This window comes from Eschrichtius robustus, chromosome 8 (assembly GCF_028021215.1).
Source record: "Eschrichtius robustus isolate mEscRob2 chromosome 8, mEscRob2.pri, whole genome shotgun sequence".
Lineage (NCBI taxonomy): Eukaryota > Metazoa > Chordata > Mammalia > Artiodactyla > Eschrichtiidae > Eschrichtius > Eschrichtius robustus.
Window position 1 is genome coordinate 68,452,152 of NC_090831.1, and position 18,880 is coordinate 68,471,031.

The 18,880-nt window shown below is 38.2% G+C and overlaps 1 protein-coding gene across 1 annotated transcript in view; it reads left to right on the plus strand.

Moving 5' to 3' along the window:
- Positions 1-18,880, plus strand: part of COL28A1 (collagen type XXVIII alpha 1 chain) — a 153,685-nt gene that overhangs the window by 65,626 nt on the left and 69,179 nt on the right. The window contains 8 exon segments of the mRNA XM_068549808.1: positions 3,307-3,379; positions 4,140-4,208; positions 6,683-6,754; positions 9,492-9,560; positions 10,085-10,102; positions 10,104-10,154; positions 13,617-13,685; positions 13,956-14,024. Of these exon segments, the coding sequence (XP_068405909.1) occupies positions 3,307-3,379; positions 4,140-4,208; positions 6,683-6,754; positions 9,492-9,560; positions 10,085-10,102; positions 10,104-10,154; positions 13,617-13,685; positions 13,956-14,024 (490 nt within the window).

Consider the following 18,880-nt stretch of genomic DNA (forward strand, 5'->3'; position numbering starts at 1 on the left):
ATGTATGAATAGTTTGTTATTATTTATTGCTAAATAGAATTCCATTGTATGGATATACCACTATTTGTTCATCTATTCATCTGTTAATGGAAATTTTGGTTTTCTCCAGCTTTTGAATATTACAAATAAAGCTCTTATGAACATTTATGTACACGTCTTTGTATAGACATATGTTTTACATTTTTCTTGAGTAAATACCTAGGAGTGAAATGGCTGGCTCATACGATAAGTATTTAGCTTTTCAAGAAACTGCCAAATTGGTGTCCAAAAGAGTCTGCATTCTGTCTACATTTTCACTGAGTATGGAATTCTAGATTAATGGCTCTTTTTTTTTTCCAGTACTTTCATGATGTTGGTCCACTGTCTTCTCGCACTATTTCTGATGAGAAATCTGTTGTGATCTATACATTTGTTTCACTGCATAATGTCTCTTTTCTCTGGCTACTTTTGAGATTTTTCTCTCTGTCACTGGTTTTGAGCCATGTGATTATAATGTGCCTTAGTTCAGTTTTCTTCATATTTCTTGTGTTTGGGTTTCATTGATCTTCTCGGATCTATGAGTTACTGATTTCATCAAATTTTGAAAATATTAGGTTAGCATATCTTGAAATATTTCCCACCCTCAGCCTTCACCCAGGAAATTCCCACTTAAATTTAAATGCTTGGAGTTTTCTCACAGTTCACAGATGCTCTGCTCATTCTTATTCAGTCTCTTTTCTCTGTGTGTTTCATTTTGAATAGAGTTTATTGCTATATCTTTCAGATTGTTTAATCTTTTCTTCTGTGATGTCTAATCTGCTTTTAATTCTACCCAGTGTATTTTTATCTCATACTTTGCAATTTTCAAGTCTAGCAGTTCAATTTATGTCCTTCTATATCTTTCATATCTCTATTTAACAAGTTTTAACTTTCCTTTAGTTTCTTGAATATATGGAATGCAGTATAATAACTGTTTTAATTGTTCTTATATACAAAATCTATCACCTGTGTCATTTTCTGTGTCAGGTTTTTGCAGCTTTCTTTAATCCCTGATCATTTTTGATTCGCTGCCAAATATTGTGAATTTTACCTTTTTAGGTGTTAGATATTTTTGTATTCCTATAAATATTTTTGAGCTTTGTTCTTAGATGCTTCTATACTACTTGAAAACAGTTTGAGCTTTCTGGTCTTGCTTTTAAGCTTTATTAGGTAGGACAAAAGCAGCATTTTAGTCTGGGGTTAATTTTTCCCCACTACTGAGGCATGACCCTTTTTAGAACTCTAATCTATGCCCTCAGCACTGTGAAGTTTTCTTTCTTGCGTCTGGGAGCAGGCACTGTATCTCTCCTGCTGTCAGTTCTCTCTGATCCTTTAAACTGGTTGTTTTCTTGGCCTTGGGTAGTTTCTTCACTCTGTGCTGAACAGTACTCACCTAAATACTCGAGGTGGATGCTCAGCAGATCTTCATAGTTCTCTCCGTGGCACTCCTTCCTCTCTGGTAATCTACTGTGTGAATTTGTGATGCCTTGGCTTACCCAGACTCCTACCTTTGCCTCCTTAAATTAGAAAGACTTCTGAACTTTCCCTGGGTTCTCTCTCCCTGCACCATGGCCTGGGAACTTTACCCAAACAGTAAACTTGGGAAATTGTAATTTTCACCTATTTTGTTTCCCCTCTCTCAGGAATTATTATCCTTCGTTACTTAGTGTCTAACGTCTTGAAAGTCATTGTTTCTTACATTTTGTCTGCTTTTTTAGTTGCATCAGGTGGGAAATTAAATCTAGTTCCTACTGCTCCATTTTGACGAGAACCTTAAGTTGCATCCTTTTTCTTAGGTAGACTGGTCTGTGATTTTGTTTTCTTATCTTGTTGTATGACTTTTTAAATCAAAGTTTTATTAGTCTCATAAAGTAAATTGGGTAGACTTCCCTCTTTTTCTATTTTTCAGAACTATTTGTATAAGAGAGGGAATATCTCTTCTTCAGATGTTTAAAAATTTGGTAAGGTTTGACTGTAAAACCAACTAAGTCTGTGACCTTGGAGGGAGAGGAAGTTCCAGACTTGCAATTACTGATTCAATTTCTTTAATGGCATTGGTTTATTTAGCTTGTTCATTCTTTCTTATGTCATTTATGTAATTTATATTTTTCTTGAAGATTATCCATTTATTAATGTTTCCAATATATTTGAAATTGTCACAGAAATTTTCTATGATCAAAAAAAATGTTACTATGTATATAATTATATTCACCTTTCATTCCTAATACTGTTTTTTATGACTTTTCTTTTTTAATATTAATCATTACTGCTAGAAGTTTATTTTCTTAGTATTTTTAAGTATTACCTTTTAATTTTGTTACTCTTGCTTTTTGCTTGCAAGTTTATTATTTTCTGCTGTCATCTTTATTATATCCTTCTATTTATTTTTAGGTTCACTGTGCTTTTTTTCACTAGTTTTTATAATTTAGCTGAAATGACTTTCAATTATTTTCAATATTTTTTGCTCTTAATAAATGCAGTAAGGACACTTGTATACTGTTTAAAAGTAGCATGTGTTTTCTCAGAACATTTTAAAGGACTTGTTCTTAATCACAAATTAACTGGAAAGTGAGTAGAATGATTCAATATTAGAGTTGGAAGCAATGTTTGGGTCCCAATGTTTTCATTTCATTTTTATATGTTTTTTTTTCAGGATTGCTGTCACAAATTACCACAAACTGTGGCTTAACATAATAGAAATTTATTTTCTCACAGTTCTGGAGGCTAGAAGTAAAAAATCAAGGTGTCTGCAGGGCCATACTTCCTCCAAAACCTATAGGGAATCTTTCCTTGCCTCTTGGCCTCTGGTGGCGGCCAATCCTTGGAATTCCTTGGCTTGCAGCTACATCACTCTAATCTTGGCTTCTGTTTTCACGTGGGGTTCTCCATATGTGCCTGTCTTCACATTATGTTTTCCTCTCATAAGGACACCACTCACATTGGATTAGGACCCACCCTAGTTACCCCATCTTAACTTGATTACCTCTTGATTACAAAATAAGGTCCATTCACAGGTGCCAAGGGTTAAGACTTCAACATATCTTTTGGGGGAGGGGGCTGGTCACAATTTAACCCATAACAAACAACAAGACCCAAAACTGAGACCCAGAGAGGTTAAGGAACTTGCCCGAGGCCAAATAGTTTAATGACTATTAATTACTATTCAGATTTCCCTGCTCATAGGCTTTTCTCAGGTATTACAAGATGTAACCAATTTTGAGTACCTCAGAGGGGAGTTCCATGATAAATATGAACTTCTGGGAGATAAAAATCTTTGCTCATCCACCCGGGGGAGCCAGGCTCAACAGGGCTCTCAGGACAGCCAGGAGTACCGTGAGAAGATGGAGCTACAGGGAAGAAAGTAACACTGCTTTTCATATTATTGGTGTAAAACTATTGAACCACACTATATCTTGGTCCTGCAGAAGCTCAAATTAAACCATTCAAGACAAACTTAGTCTTTTCAAGAAAAAAAAAAAATCCCACAACTCTTAATTTCCTTTTTCTCTTAGTTCAGATAAAAGAGTGCCAATTCAAAGCCTGAGTAGTATCTCACACCCTCTGCCTTCTCTCTGGTATTTTGGCCATGGTATCCTCCAGTGACCTAGTCCCTTTGGGAATCCTAGAAAGCACTTTTATTTAAACTTACAGAAAAACCCTTTTTTCTTTCCCCTCCAAAAGGAGAGTCTGTAAATGCGTTCAGGAAGTAAGGCGACTCTAAAGATTTCCTGAAGTATTTTGAGTTGACATTTGAAATACTCATTTTTCAATATAAGTAGTGGAAAACAGCAGATGGAAAGGCTGAAGGTCCTTCTTGTTTTTTTAAAAAACAAACCACCAAATCTGAATGAGGAGCCAAAAGAAAGTGAGCTTATTGCTTTGGCAATTGGCTGGGAAACTGGACTTTTTCATGATATTTCAGCTGCTCTGAGCTAAACTGGAGTTTGATATTAATTTATTCAAGTTGGTAAACTTCCAACTTAATTTTGAGACTAGAGTGAAGGTCTGGTCTGTATTGGAGGATTGCAGCAGAGACTCTACGGGCTGTAAGAAGAGACAAGGTGGGTGTGTACATACTGTCTATGGAGGGTCAGCTAAGACATCAGTGCCATTTTCTCTAGGGAGAAGCGGGGCTTCCAGGAGCAACAGGCCCTGAAGGACCACCTGGAAAAGGACAACCTGGCCTCAAGGTATGGAACTGACAGTGGTAGGGGAAGGGAAGCAGACTGCCTGAGTTCTGGTCCTGATACTAAGGAGCCATCTTAGGAGAAATTTGATGTTATTCTTGCTATGTCAAAGGTGTTTACTTCTGGCTTAAAATTATGGATACCAGCTTTTGAACTTTTATAAGACAGCAAGTATGTTTTATTCATTTTCATTTTCCTAACATCTGTCATTAAGTCCCAGCTTACAGGAAGAGTTCAACACATTTTCTTAATAAACAGCCAGACTGACATTTAAAAAACACATAGTAAGGGAAAAGAAGACTTGAGATACATCAGTGAGATGTCAAAGTCCGTAAATTTTTTTTCGAATATTTATACAATCTCACAGAGTAATAAGAAATATAACCTTATTAAGTGGTACTTTCACAACATGGAATACATTTATTTTATACATTGTAGAAATGCTAGTTGAATAACATCTTTATATGTCAAGATGAGAATATCCAAATTCATCAATAAGACCATTAGTGACATTATCTATAGCCTCTAAGGTGTCAGATGTTCCTGCATTTCTTATGTGCGGTCATCAATGACCATATAAAGATTCTGAAGAATTATATATGAGTAAAGTAAAAATAAAATCCATATACTTATTAGTGTTCTGTTTATAATTCTATTAAAATAGTAATTGATAGCTTAGATGTCTATGCCTTGTGAAAATATTGGCTAAAATTGAGTTGTTAACCTTAAATGTGAAAAACTGAAATATAAATATATTTGTAGAATTTCAAACATTTTAAATAATTGACTAACCAGACTCTGAGATCTATTTTTGGTGGGGTGAGAAGCAGGGAGTAAAAACATGAACAGAGAATCCCTTTTCAACATGATGCAAAAAATACTTTTAGAAATGATTGCCTATTAACATTCATGAGAACTAACATTTTCTTGAATATACTTTTGGAAAAGAGACCCTTGAAGTTATAACTGAAGCTGTGGGAATGAATGATAGCTCTGAGAAAGAGAGCTAAGGTTTGAATCCCACATTTTACAGTAGCTGAAGAGCATTCAGAACAGCATGAAGATAGGCAGAATGCATAGTAGTACCATGTTAGAGAAATCAAGGAGACAGCGTTTCAAGAGGAAAGCAATGGGTGGTGTCAAATAGACCAGCAGAGCAAGGAGAATATGCATTGACTGGATTTGTGGCTTTCAGGTGATTCGGCGCTTACAGAAGGCTATTGGAGAAGAGTGGTAGGAATATGTTACATATCCAAGGTATGTTATGGTTCAGTGTTGGCACTTTGTAATAATAGTTGGCTTCTTACTGTTGGCTTCTGGGATGATTTAGGTCAATAAGTTCAATTTGGTAGTTAACGGGAGAAAATAAATAGTTGTGGGTAGATTTCACTTCTGTTGGCATTAATAATGATACAGTAAGTTATATTCAATGTTTGGACATTCAACAGGTTTTTTTTAAATTACCTGTGTCACTACTCTCGATTAGTATGCGTATTAGGGAGTTCTTTGCATGTCTGTGGATTCTACAGGTCACCTTTTCTTCTTAGTGAAGTGTCTGCATTGCCGATGACCTTGGTATAGTCCAGTGGTCCTCAAGGTGCAGTCCCTGGAAGAGCAGCACCTGATGCTGCTGTCAGAAATGGAAATTATTGGACCCCAATCCAGACCTATTAAATCAGAAACTCTGGATGTGGGGCCCAGCAATCTCCAGCTGATTCTGATGCATGCTGAGGTTTGAAAACTGGAAAACTGTAGTATAGTCATTTATGTCATATATACTGAATGGCCTCGGCTACAAACCCCGAGGAGTTCTTTTGCTGAGCTAGACACAAACTTAGGTATGGTGCCTTGCAGTTGAACCCTAGTGTAAGGATAGTTCTGGAATTCTCTGAGGCTTCTGGCTGAAGGTAATACAATTCTTTGGGGGTAGCATTGGTGTACACAACCCTGCTGGGGAACACTAGGCAATTTCTAGCTCTGCGCCAGGTTAATGCTCACTCATCTTTCTACCAGCTGAATTATTGGCCTCCTTTGGGAGAAAGAACTAGACTCTCCACTGAGGAAGAAACAAGGCTGGATTTTTAAAATGTCTTATTTTATATTTTAAAACTGATATAGCACAGAAGCTGAAAAACAGCATGACAAATCATAGATGGCTTTCTTTTCTGAAACTGACTGTCTGAAAATCATCTGTTAATAGACCAAGGGGGCAAAAAAACTGTAAAGTCAAATCAAAGGCCCCAAAGGAAGATACTGAACATAGAGTTTAGAAAATACTAAATCATACTGAATAAATGAAGACTGAACAATTCTGAAGTCATCCAATCTGTTCAGGAAGATCGACAAACCCTGTGCAACTGAGCTGGGCTTGGGGAACATCACTTTAAAGTAGGTATTCATTGAGAATCTGGCCATGATATAACATTAAGGAGGGTCTGTTAATAGAACAACTATATTTTTATTATAATTTCTGTCAGGGTGATGAAGGAAAGAAAGGGAGCAAAGGAAATCAAGGACAGAGGGGATTTCCAGGGCCCGAAGGACCAAAGGTATGTTTCTTATATTCTCATTTTTGCTTTGGGGAGATTGTAATTGTGCCTGGTTTTAATGGAATATTAGATTTCCACTGTTTTCCTCTCAACAAATACAAAACAAAAGCCCCCAAATGAAAAAGGCTTTAGAAAACACACTATTTCAGACCATAATAGAATGGAATAAAGAGATTGCATAAAACATGTGATCTTCATTGAAATATTCATTCTGCTAGGAGAGAATCTGTGTGTCAGTCCTCTCTAGTAACAGCAAAATGTTCAGTAGTTGGGATAAAGTTAGGACCATAGAAGATATCAATTCTCTATCATCTTGTTTTGCTGAATAAGAACAAAAAAGCCCCAGACTGAGAGGCAATGCAGTGAGGATGAGGAGCAGGGCTTCAGAAGGCAGGAGAGTGGGATTCTCGTCCTCCTCCACCCCGGAACTTCTGGGGGCCAGTCAACTTCAACCGTACAAAGAAAAGAGTAATAGTATCTATTTCACGGGGTTGTTGCAAAGACTTAAAAGAGTGAATAAAGAACTTAGCATGGTTCCTGGCACATCGTAAGTGTTCAATACATGGAGTTATTCAGAGAGGAAAAAAATCAATATGTGAAATGGAAAGTAGGGCATATATGTCCTGATAAACTGCCCGAGACAGGGTGCTGAGGAACAAGTAAGGAAATTGGGAAGCAAGAAATTAGATACGTGTCCTGACTAAGCAGGAGAGAATATGGAGGTCATCTGGACGTGTCAGGAAACAGAAATTGCACACCTGAGAGAGTTCAGGGCTCTAGGAAGACGCTAATTGTAAGAAAGAAACAGGGAGTTCTGTTCAAGGACCAGACTATTAAAGAACAACTTAAAAAAAGGGTACCAGCAAGATACGAGCAGGTACAAAAAAATAAGGCATCCCCTATAGACCAGTAATTCTTAAACTTCTGAGTCATCAGTATTGCCTGGGAGCTTGTTACAAACCCCTATTTCTTGGTGCCATGCCTAGAGATCTGGATTTAGTATGTGGGTGGGTCCCAAGAATCTGCATTTCCTAAATAAGTGTCCTCTGCTGCAAGTAGTTCAAGGAGCACATGATGAGAAAAGCCATTATATAGGAAATGTGTTGGATTAGTATTAACAACAGTGATTACTCTATGTCTTAGTTACGCTGACTCAACGTGAATATTTTTCTGTATTTTGAAAGAAAGTTTTTTCTGATAAAGAATTGCCATATTTCAAAACATACACCTAAATAAGGGTCTTTAAAAGAATTGTATACTTTCTATGTATACAATTTTGTAGTTAAAAGTAATTGGCTTCTCTTAAAAAAAGCAGAATAGATTAAATCTAGAAGCATCATTTTGCTTCACCTGGTTTTAGTGAATATTTTAACAGGTTAATGTTTTATCCCTTTGCCATGGGATTGAATAGGGTGGTTATCTGTTGCCAGAACCCTGGCCGTGTCCTGTGCCACTGCCATACAGGTTTGGAATTAAGGACTGGCACATACAGGCCTCGGCATCACTTGGCCCCAGCGGCCAGTGTGCTCAGCCTGTTGGTCGTATTATGGAATCAGCACAGGGGGAGGCCTCAGCTGTGAAGATGGAGGTGGCTTGGGGCAGGACTCATCCCCAGTGCGTCTGACTGATAGAGTCCCTCCTGGAGGAAGCAGGAGGACCAGACAGTCAATTCTCTAAGGCAGGAGGAGGCCAAGTTTTTGGTAAAGGTACAGTGAGCAAATATTTTAGGCTTTTTGGGCCAAGAAGCAAAATTGAGGATATTCCGTGGCCACCTATTTAACAATCATTCAAAAATGTGAAAACCATTTTAAAATGATTGTTATATAGGTGCTGCACAGTAGAAATTAACGCAACATTATAAATCAAACATACTTCAATAAAATAAGTTAAAAAAAATAAAGACAATTGCTTTGCACAGTGTTTTAAAGTGCAGTAGTGGTACTTATATCAGAATCACCAGAGGTGCCTCATAAATATTCATATTCCTGGGCCCAGCCCCGAGACCTATTGAAATAAAATCTCCAGGGCTGAAACCCTGGACCCTATATTTTACCAGACTTCTCTAATGATATCTCTGTTCCCTAAAATTTGAAAATCACTGATCTAGAACCAGGTAGGACAGAGACATTGCTTGTTGTTCCAGACTGAGTCTTTATTGAGACTCACACTGAGACAAAAAAAAAAAAGAGAGAAATGGTTTAATTTTCCTGTTCAAAATTTCATTTTTTTAAACCATAAACTCTCTACTTTTAATAAGGGACGTGAGATACCATACAATGGAAGACTGATATACTGTGGTCCATAAAATAAAATAACAAAGGAAAAAGTTATAAACTAGAAGGAACATTATTTACCTACCAAGTGTACTCAAAAACTTACACTAAAGGTATTTGTTATAATGGAACAAATATTTCCCTCTGAGCTTCCTGGCATACAAACACAAAAGTGAATCACCACGAATTGCATGATTTTTATTAGCTAATAAAAGGATGCACAAGAGAGAGAAATTTCCTGTTACTCAGGAATTAACTGAATGCATTTATTAAAGGGAGTGAAATTTTAATCATCAACAACTTTAGTAGTGGCTTAACAAAGATGCTCAAATATTTTCACATTGGTCTGTGAAACAGGTCACAATACTTTAAAATGCTGGAAATACATTTTTATATTTTTAAATATAATTCCTGTATATGGTTTCCTTGTTTGACATGTAATGGGTATTCTGCTCTTTTTTTAGGGTGATCCAGGGATTATGAGCCCTTTTGGGATGCCTGGAACATCAATTCCTGGACCACCTGGGCCAAAGGTATGCATTCTTGGGAATAGTTTTTTTCTTTTACTTGGGTCTTTGGCAGTTGGAGTGGGAAAGGCCAGCAGCAAATTTAAGATTAGAAACCAGATTTCTTGCTCCTAGTCTTGAACTTGTCACTTTACCTTGAACTACCTCCCTTAAATCCTAGACCCTAAAGCATGTAAGAATTTATTGCATTTGTTCAGAATAATCTGCTAATCAGAAAGTCTGGTGGAAAAGAAATCCACTCAGATGTAAGAGCATTCCCGGAAGTTTTCACAGTCTAAATATTTGAGTCTAGAGAGCCACCTATTATTTCAGTGGCCTTTCTCTGAACAGCTTAGTAGTCTTTACTGACAGGTTTTATTTGCTTACGATTTGAAACTCTCCTCAAATACATTAGAAGATGTACTCTCTCAGGATCTGATTCTAATAGATTAAGCCCTTTATAATTGGCCAATGGCTTTTTTGCTCTGTGCCATTATGGTTTCTCATAAAATCTAAAGCCTGAAACTGTGAACATTATTTGAAATGTACAGGGAGATAGAGGAGGACCTGGGTGCTCCTGGATTTAAAGGAGAACCTGGAATTGCTATTTGAGCACCAAACGTATCCTTTATTCATGTTCTTTCGTTTTTTTTTCCTGTATGTGAGAGAAGTGAAAGTAGATTTAATGCATCATAAATTGATGATTGTGATTGTTCTACTTGAAGTCTCTACGTTGATGAACTGAAATATAAGAATACACTATTCCCTTTTTAAAAAAATCAAGCTAGCAGATCATTTATTTTTCATAAATGTGGGGGATGATAGCTCCTCTGGTAAAATGTTTGCTGACTAAACAGTTGACTGAAAATGCTCTTTTTGTAATATCTTTGATATGAGATTATATGGCCTCTAGCCTCCTTCATTTACATATTAATGGCCAATGTATCTCTTCTGTAAAACATTGTCCAAAAAGTTCATGTTTGGAAACTTTACTGAATCAGATTTCCCTGCTTTGTTGTCCATCTTTCAGAGTTATTTCAAATGAAAATGCAAATAATTATAGAAGACAGCTTTAAGTAATCAACACTTTTTTCCCATGGCAACAAAGTACCATTTCCCTCCTCACATAAAACCCAGCATCAAGCAAAATTCTACATTCCAAATGTCAACAAGCACATCCCTGTTTATGAGAACAGGCTTTAGGGCTCCATAATCAGCACTTATTAAATTAGTAGCATGTTGTTATGTAGCTTTGAAGCTGGCTTTAGTTTATCAGATTGTCTCTTCTAGATGAAAGGGTTCAAGTACTAACGTCAGTGATTTTCAAACTTCAAAAAAGAAAACTTAGAACCATCTTTGAAATATAATGCAAAACCTATTATGTACTGACATAAGTTGGAGTGGTTCTTTTTGAAGGATGAGGTAAGATCCTGACCTCTGCTGTTCTTAATCACTTTAAGGGTCCTCCTTCCTAGAGTGATGATCTTCTGGCTTATTTGAGACAGAAGAGGTTTCCGGGATGTGGCATTTTCGAGCTAAAACAGAGAATGTCCTGGGCAAACCAGAACAAGATGGTCATCCTGCTCCCCAGACTCTGAGGCACATAGGAACCCAAGAAATGTAAAAATTCTATGGAAAACCAAGTTATGTATGACTCAAGGAAAAAATTCCAAATTTCCTAATGCTAAAACTACAGATATAACCTCAATCAAGAACATTTGGGTGACATTTTTCATATTGTTTGATAACTTCCTGAATCTGTGTATTCCTAGGTCCGTGATTTAAAGTTACTTCTCTCTGGTTATACTATTCTTTACAATAGAAGTAAAATCTAATTAAATGTGCAGCCGGGTTTAAAAGCTCCACCTGTTTTCTAGTGATCATTATTAGGCGTCGTTGGTGATAGTATTTAAAGTTATTTGCCTCTTCAATCAATTTCCTAATCCCTTGGCCTCTAATGATACTCTTTCTGCCATTCTTCCCTAATGCATTGGTTTTTAAGCTCTTGGAGGGTTAAATGTCTGATAAAAGTTTTGGCACGTTAAATTCAGTTTTGTGTATCACTTCAGGGACCTCCCAGATTTTTTTTAAAGCCCATTTCGAAACACCTGATTAAGATTTCTACCCTAATTTCTGTTGAATGAGAGAGACACTTCCAAGTGAATCACTCTGCAAGACATTTTCTTGAATCTAGTGCAGAAAGACCAAGTGGCAAAATTCCATCCATAGAAATACTGTGAGGCGTCCAAAATAAAAATCTGAGTGAGAACACTGCCCTTTCCCCACCGCCATTAGCATTAGAAGTAACAAGCTAACTGAAATTTTTGTAGGAGAGAGGACAAAGATGCCTAGGAAAAAAAATGTTCACAAGCTATGAATGTTTCAGTGGCTTTCCCCCAACTCTGGGTGCCAGAGGATAAACAATAACAGCTGCTGCTAATTTGTTATAGGCTTGGAACTTAGAAATGAAAACTGAAAGTGAATTTTGTTTCCAATTTTTTTCCTTTCAACTTAACCAGGAAGCAGTTACTGCTTCATTTTGTTGCTGGCCTGCTCCCTGTGTAAGCATGCAGAGAAATGGGCATCTTATTTTGGGACCTGTCCCATAGAAAATGTTTAGCATTTTAACCTTGAACATAATAGGAATAGTATAATAAATTGCTTCTGAGAAGTGACCATTTCCTTAGTGGGGAGTACACCAAAATTCACCTCTCCAGAACAATTTGTTTTTTCTCTGTCATACAACTTTAAGAGATCACCTTGGGTTTTTGTTGATGATAAATTGTACCTTAAGTGTTTATAAGTGGCCACATGTTTTCTGAAGATCATTCTTAAGAACGTTAACCACATAAAGCCAGTCTCTTTGTTTTAATAGGAAATAACAGCTATTGCATTCATGATTTTTCAAAATCAATTTAACTTTCGTATTGCTTAAATGGCTTGAAGAATTTTTTTTCCCAATCCTTCATTCATAGGAGTAGAATCAGGAGCAGTTTTGGGGAGTTAGATTTTGGGCAACACTTTGGCTTGGAATAATGGCGGTTTGATTTCAGTGTTTGCTTGCACATAATACAAATATTAAGAATTCTGATACTTCTTCCAATCTTGGAAAACAAAGGTCTGTCTGTTAGTAGAGCTTCCTCCTAATGTGGAAAAACATAAATATTTAAAAACGTGAACAGCTCTTTATCAAAATAATTGACGTGTATTGACAAGGGCCATTGTAAGAGTTATCACGGCAACAGAACGGAATGCGGTATAAATAGAAATGTTTTAAATGTAAGTGTAGTAGACTTATAATTAATAAATCTTCTCTGGTAAGAGTCTTCCTCTTTTTTTCTTTTTCTCCATTTTAATTTAGCCAGAAATTTCTCCGAGTTCGATTTGTACAGAGAACTCTAATGTTCAAAAGGCAACAATACTCCTTCCCTGTCCTCTATATAGGAGGTCAGTAGTTGCTACTAAAAGTTTGTGATGCCCAAGGTCATCACGGTAAAGCAGTATTTATAACTTTTTCCTAGGTCTCAGGATATGAACCACAAACTCTATGTCCTATTCTTTTATAAAGTGTTCTTTAAAGATTAATCTGTTTTTAATTTTTATTTGAGCTTATTTATTCCTCACCTAATTTGGACCCCATTTAGGAAGATAATAGATGTAACATAATAATAGGTAACCTACAGTATCTTCTTTTATACTTAAACTTTTACTACATATTCTTCTCTACTCTTCTCACATGATGCTTACTAAATTTTCTCATTTTATACGTCCTGATTTGTGATGCATTAAAAATTGGTAATTTTTAAAATTAAAATATCAGCAACTAGCCCTTTTCTAATGCCCATGAAGTGTGTTTCCTATAGAGGACTTTGTAATGGTTCATATATATTCCCTACACTCATTCCATGGGTAAGACTTATGAGGAGATAAGGAGTTGCCATATTTCCTTCTAAAATTTTTCAAACCATTCCTTTGCACTTATCAAATCCACCTTTGGCATGTTGAGTTGGTTTTGTGCTTAAGTTTTGCCAGGTGTTTCATAGTTTAGTCTTATGATATCTCCTGGTGTTGGAATTTATCCAGGGTGCCCAAGGCCCTCGGGGACCAGTGGGCGCTCCAGGACTCAAAGGTGACAGCTATCCTGGTGTGGCTGTAAGTGTGGACATTGCTTTTATTTCCGTCCTTCCTCCCTCCCTCTTTTCCTCCTTTCCTCCTTCCTCCCTTCCCTTTCCTTCCCTTCCTTTCATCCCTCCCCCTCTCCTTTCCTCCCTCTCTCTCTCCCTTCCTCCCTTCTTTTCTTTTTTCTTTTCTTTCTCCCTACTTCCTTTCCTTTCCTTTCCTCCCTTCCTTCCTTCCTTCCTTCCTTCCTGAACACTGCACACAACAAGGTTGCTCCCTCTCCCCCTTATTATGTCATCCCAGGGCCCTCAAGGATTACCAGGACCCCCTGGACCAAGGGGTTTACGTGGAGTGGGAGACACTGGAGCAAAGGTAAGACTTTAAAGTAGGTAACAGTAGCTTTTAAAAATGTACCCTTAGTTTGGTAAAGGTGAAAATCTTTATCAGACATGATAGAAGAGGAGAAGCATCTACAGAATTGATCAAGTTATTTTTCCTCATCTATGGACTTCCTGGGCCTTGTACTCACTTGAACATGTAGATTAACTTTATGGTTTTTGGTAGCAACCCTCACATTCCTTTGCTGCCTTGTCTTCCTGTACCAAGAACAGACTTTGGTTCAGATCCCTCCCCTCTCTGGCCACGCCCCTGCCTAAGTGCTCTCATTCAATACCATGGCTTTAACCACTATCTGCACACTGATGGCCTCCAGGTTTCTATCTTCCCTCCTCTAAGCCCTGCTTTCACACGTCTAGTTTCTTACCATACATCTCCTCCGAGATTTCTCACAGACAACTCTAACCTAACATCCAAAATAAAGCCTTTGATTTTCACTCCATAAGCCTGGAAATGGTGCTACCGAGCACCCTTTGCTCCTGCCATGATACCTGAGTCATTCTTCGTCCTTCCTTTCCCTCTCTTCCCTCCCCGTGTAGTCCTATGGTAAATCCCATCAGTTCTACCTTCAAGATATATCTTGCTGCTTTTCTCCTGCTGCTTCCATCAGGCAGCCCACCATTATCTCTCACCTGGGCTATTCAAACCTCTTCACTGGTCTTCCCTCTTCCACCTCTGCCCTTCTCTTACCTAGCAGGCAAATTGATCTTTTAAAACCATAAATCAGATCACATCTCTTTCCTTCTCAAAAAAACTCTCTAATGGCTTCTCTTTGTACAGAGAACAAACTCCAAGCACTTTCCATGGCCTCCGGGGCCCTTCACAACTTGGCTGCCGCTCCCGCCCCTTGCTCCCTTGCTGCCCACCTCTAGCCACACTGGCCTGCCCTCCTTCAGCTCATTCCTGCTTCCAGACCTTGGCTTTGTCAGGATAGCTCCTTTTTCAGGTCTCAAATCTTGCCTCCCTGTCCGCCATACAAAAGGCAATCCTCTCCCCACCCCCATCGCTGTCACGTCCCCCAGTGTGTTTCCTCCACAGCACGCAGCATTTCTGAAATCACCTTGCTTATTTACTGCTCTGCATACTTCACAAGAGTATAAATTTTCCTGCAGGCCGGCTCTTTGTCGTACTAAATACTTGGTACCAGAACTAGATGTGCTACCCAGTAGGAACTCTATAACATGTTGAATGAATGGAAAATGAATAATCAGTGTTACCCTACAGAGTGAAATTCTCCTTAGAAATATACCTACTCACTTAGTTTTTCAAATGCTTCCAGGTCATTAGAGAAAGAGGTTGTAAGGGCCTAATGTCAACTTTTTGTCTTGAGCTTTTGGCCTCTGCGCCAGCATTTGGGAGTGCTGACACCTTGATACTGCTTCTGTACAGTGGGGCAAGTACCCTTTTGGCCTCTCCCAGGTAGAATGAAAGACTGGAGACCCATGGCACTCAATTCATCTCTAAAGGAGATCTTGATTCCTGCCCATCTCTGTGTGTTAGGGTAATCAGGAAAGTCAGGGAGACGTGTCTAAAAGTGCTGAGTAGGCTGTGCTGAGGACAGACACCCTAGGTGCTTTTGTCAAGGTTCTGGCTTGTCTGACTCAGGACTGAATCTGATCCTCATTTGAATTTGGGTATTGAAATATTCTTTTATCTTTAAGGCAAAGTATCTGTCAAAATGTTAAAATTTAAAAATAGAAAGAGGAACTTCAATATGTAAACCACATTACTTTCTGCTGAGCAAAACATTGGTAAAAACTTTTGTTTTTACACTAAACATTCCTTTAGTTATGGAACTAGAAGCTTATTCCTATTCAAAATAAGGCATGTGTTAAATATACTGGAATGCATTTGTATTCCAATGGAAGCATGTAACCATTTACATTTCCACAGAGTAGATTATTATAAATATTTTATAAGTATACATTGTATTATATTAAATTATACCATTGCATTACTGCTTTACATTTAGCAGTAATAATAAAGACGGGCACTGAAGCACAGATAGTGAGCACTTAAAAATTTGACTCTTGTGCATGTTCCACCATGTTAGGTTATTTAACATGCAGACTAAACATTTACTAAATGAATTCATTTATCATTTCCCTCTAAAAGTCCCTTGTATTTTTTTCATACACATTTTAAGGGGAAAAATCACAGGAAAAGAAAACGTTCTTTCAAAATTTTATCCTGCCTATTTTCTGTTGTTGTTAACAGTCAGCATGTTGCCAGAAGACGTCTTAAGCGAAACTCACATTCCCTCTGCTAACTCACACAGGAGGCTGAGTGGAAGCAGTAGCCTCCAGCCCACGTCTACTGAGGGGAGATGGGAACACAAGCGAGGACCTGCCTCCATCCCTCTGCCTTCTCCTTCTCTCTGTCGCCCCTTCCTGTGGATGCTGGGAAAATGCATTACCCTGGCCCTCTCTAGCCCTGGAAGGAGATGTCAAGAGTGCAAGCTAGTCTTAGAATCAAAGAACCTGTGGATCATGAACTTGAAAATAAAGGAAATTCCAAAAGCAAACACCAGCTTTGAATAACTTTCAGAATCACCTCTCTTCTTTTATAGAAGGCTTAGAGACTTTATGGGTCCTTTTTCATTTTTTTTTCCTGAAGAAAACTTTTGGACACACACACACAAGCACACACAGCCCAACAGAAGCTGGTAAAGAAAGGGAAATATTTGGAAAAGTCTAATTCCACTTAACTTCGTCCTTTTGGTTTGGTAAAGTGGAGGTGAGACTCTCAAAAAACCTAAGGTTGCCAATGGTAGCAAAAGCACAGGACTCAAATGTGTGCAAAATTCCTCTCCTTCCATTTTTCCTTAAAATGGCAGAGAAATTGTAAGTGCATGGAAATGTGTGGGTTTGTGTGCATGCACACGCATGTGTGTGTAATTGTATAGACATATATATCAGACATGTTTCTTATTTAAATTCTGTGTTGTCACCTTAAAATGTTGGCCTTAGGGCATTAACTTACAAAACAAATGTGTTTTGAAATGAGGAAACCGTTAAGGTTGACGATTAATTTATGGTGGGTTTTGTGATATTTAGTTAAGGTCACATGTGTTTAGCATTTGACACAGACATTAGAATCAAAGCTTCTATGTTTCAAAACATATAAAAAGCAGTCCCTGACATCTTGCACCCTTGTGGCACTCCATGGCTTTTTTCCAAGTGGAAGAATTCCATTATGACATCAGTGGTTATAGTACTTCTCTATACACTTCCCTTGAATGAATGTAATCCAAATTTTGACAAGGGCTTCTGAGAGATTTCTAAAATTCTTGTAAAAACTACAATTTCCAAGGAGATAGTAGATACAGTTTTAAAATCCACTTTTTTTTTTTTTTTTAGTTTTTTGGCCGCACCGCAAGGCATGCGGGATCTTAGTTCCCTGACCAGGGATGGAACCCATGCCCCCTGCAGGGGAAGTGTGGAGTCTTAACCACTGGACCACCAGGGAAGTCCCTAAAATCTACTTTGGAAACATGCCAGAAAGAGGAACTGACAATTCGGGGTCTTTTTGCTAAGTTGGAAGCGCTCATCCAGTTCCCTGAACCCTAGACCCAAATTGTCTGCACGATGGTGGGGAGGGCAAGCTCAAAGATTCTACCTAACACTGCTGCCATTTCTCTACTGGGCCCAGAAACACTAGAAGGACCCTTTGTGATTTGGGGACCATCATTATATAAATCTCATCTCCCTTTGAGAAGCCCAGATAATTCTTTGCTTCCGTAGTTTCACCCCCATAGGCTAGTGAATCACCCCAGGGCTGATTCACTGACATCTCTGAGGGTGAGAGTTTGTTCCTGGCCTCCTGGACGAGGACCACAAGGAGTGGCTCTCCTGAGCTCCAGAAGGGCAGGAGCATCTTGCCAGGCACCTCTCTCAGCTCTTTCAGCCCCCATCAGTGTGCTAGTTCATCACAGAGAAAGCCAAGGCCTTCCCCAAAGCTTTGGGGCAGTTGAGCTTAGGCCAATTCTTGCAAAGAGGAACCTTAACCTGGCTTTGGAGCCCTCAAGGGACCTTTTAACCATAAAGTGGTTGGAATAAAGTCTGGGCAGAAAAGGCTTGTTGGGTTGTTATCATGATTGTATATGACCTAAATATTATATGTTACCTAAATATTTCCAGAAGCTCATGGCATTTTTAACAATTCTCTTATTTTATAGATAAGGAAATCAAGAGCCAGAGAGGTTGAGCAACTTGTCCCTTTACAATATAAACAGTGTTGATACTATATTGTGTTGAGTGTGAGAGGGAGTCTATAAATATGGATGAATGAATGAAAAACTAAGTGCATGAATAAATCAGAGCAGGTAGAATGACTTGTCCTGATCTACAGATGCTCAGTCTTCAATACTGTCCATTTTCCAACTACCTCGGCACTGTTTAGTGTACAGTTAGATTGTTTCTCTTTCCATTCTAGTTTTTCCATTGTCAAAACAAATTATGTAAACATTAAGCAGAAGCATAAACCTAAAACCCAAAGAGTTAAACATTTTCCAAAAGCTTTAAATGTTTGAATATTATAAATACATGCTTTATTTGACAAAGGTGACCCAAATTCATAAATTAAAATGGAAGTCTATGTGAAATTCCACTGAGTATCATTATTCTAAAAATGTTCCCAGCATCTGAATCGCCCCTCTGTTCTCTGCAATGGCTCACATATGTGCACACCACCAAGAGGCAGTGGTGGAACAGAGGAGCGATTCACACAGAGATGCATTAGGAATTTGTGGATTCCACTGGCGGACATGGACTGGACAAGGAACTCCATTTTGAACTGTGTCTGACAAGGAGGGCTGGCCTAGGATACAGACT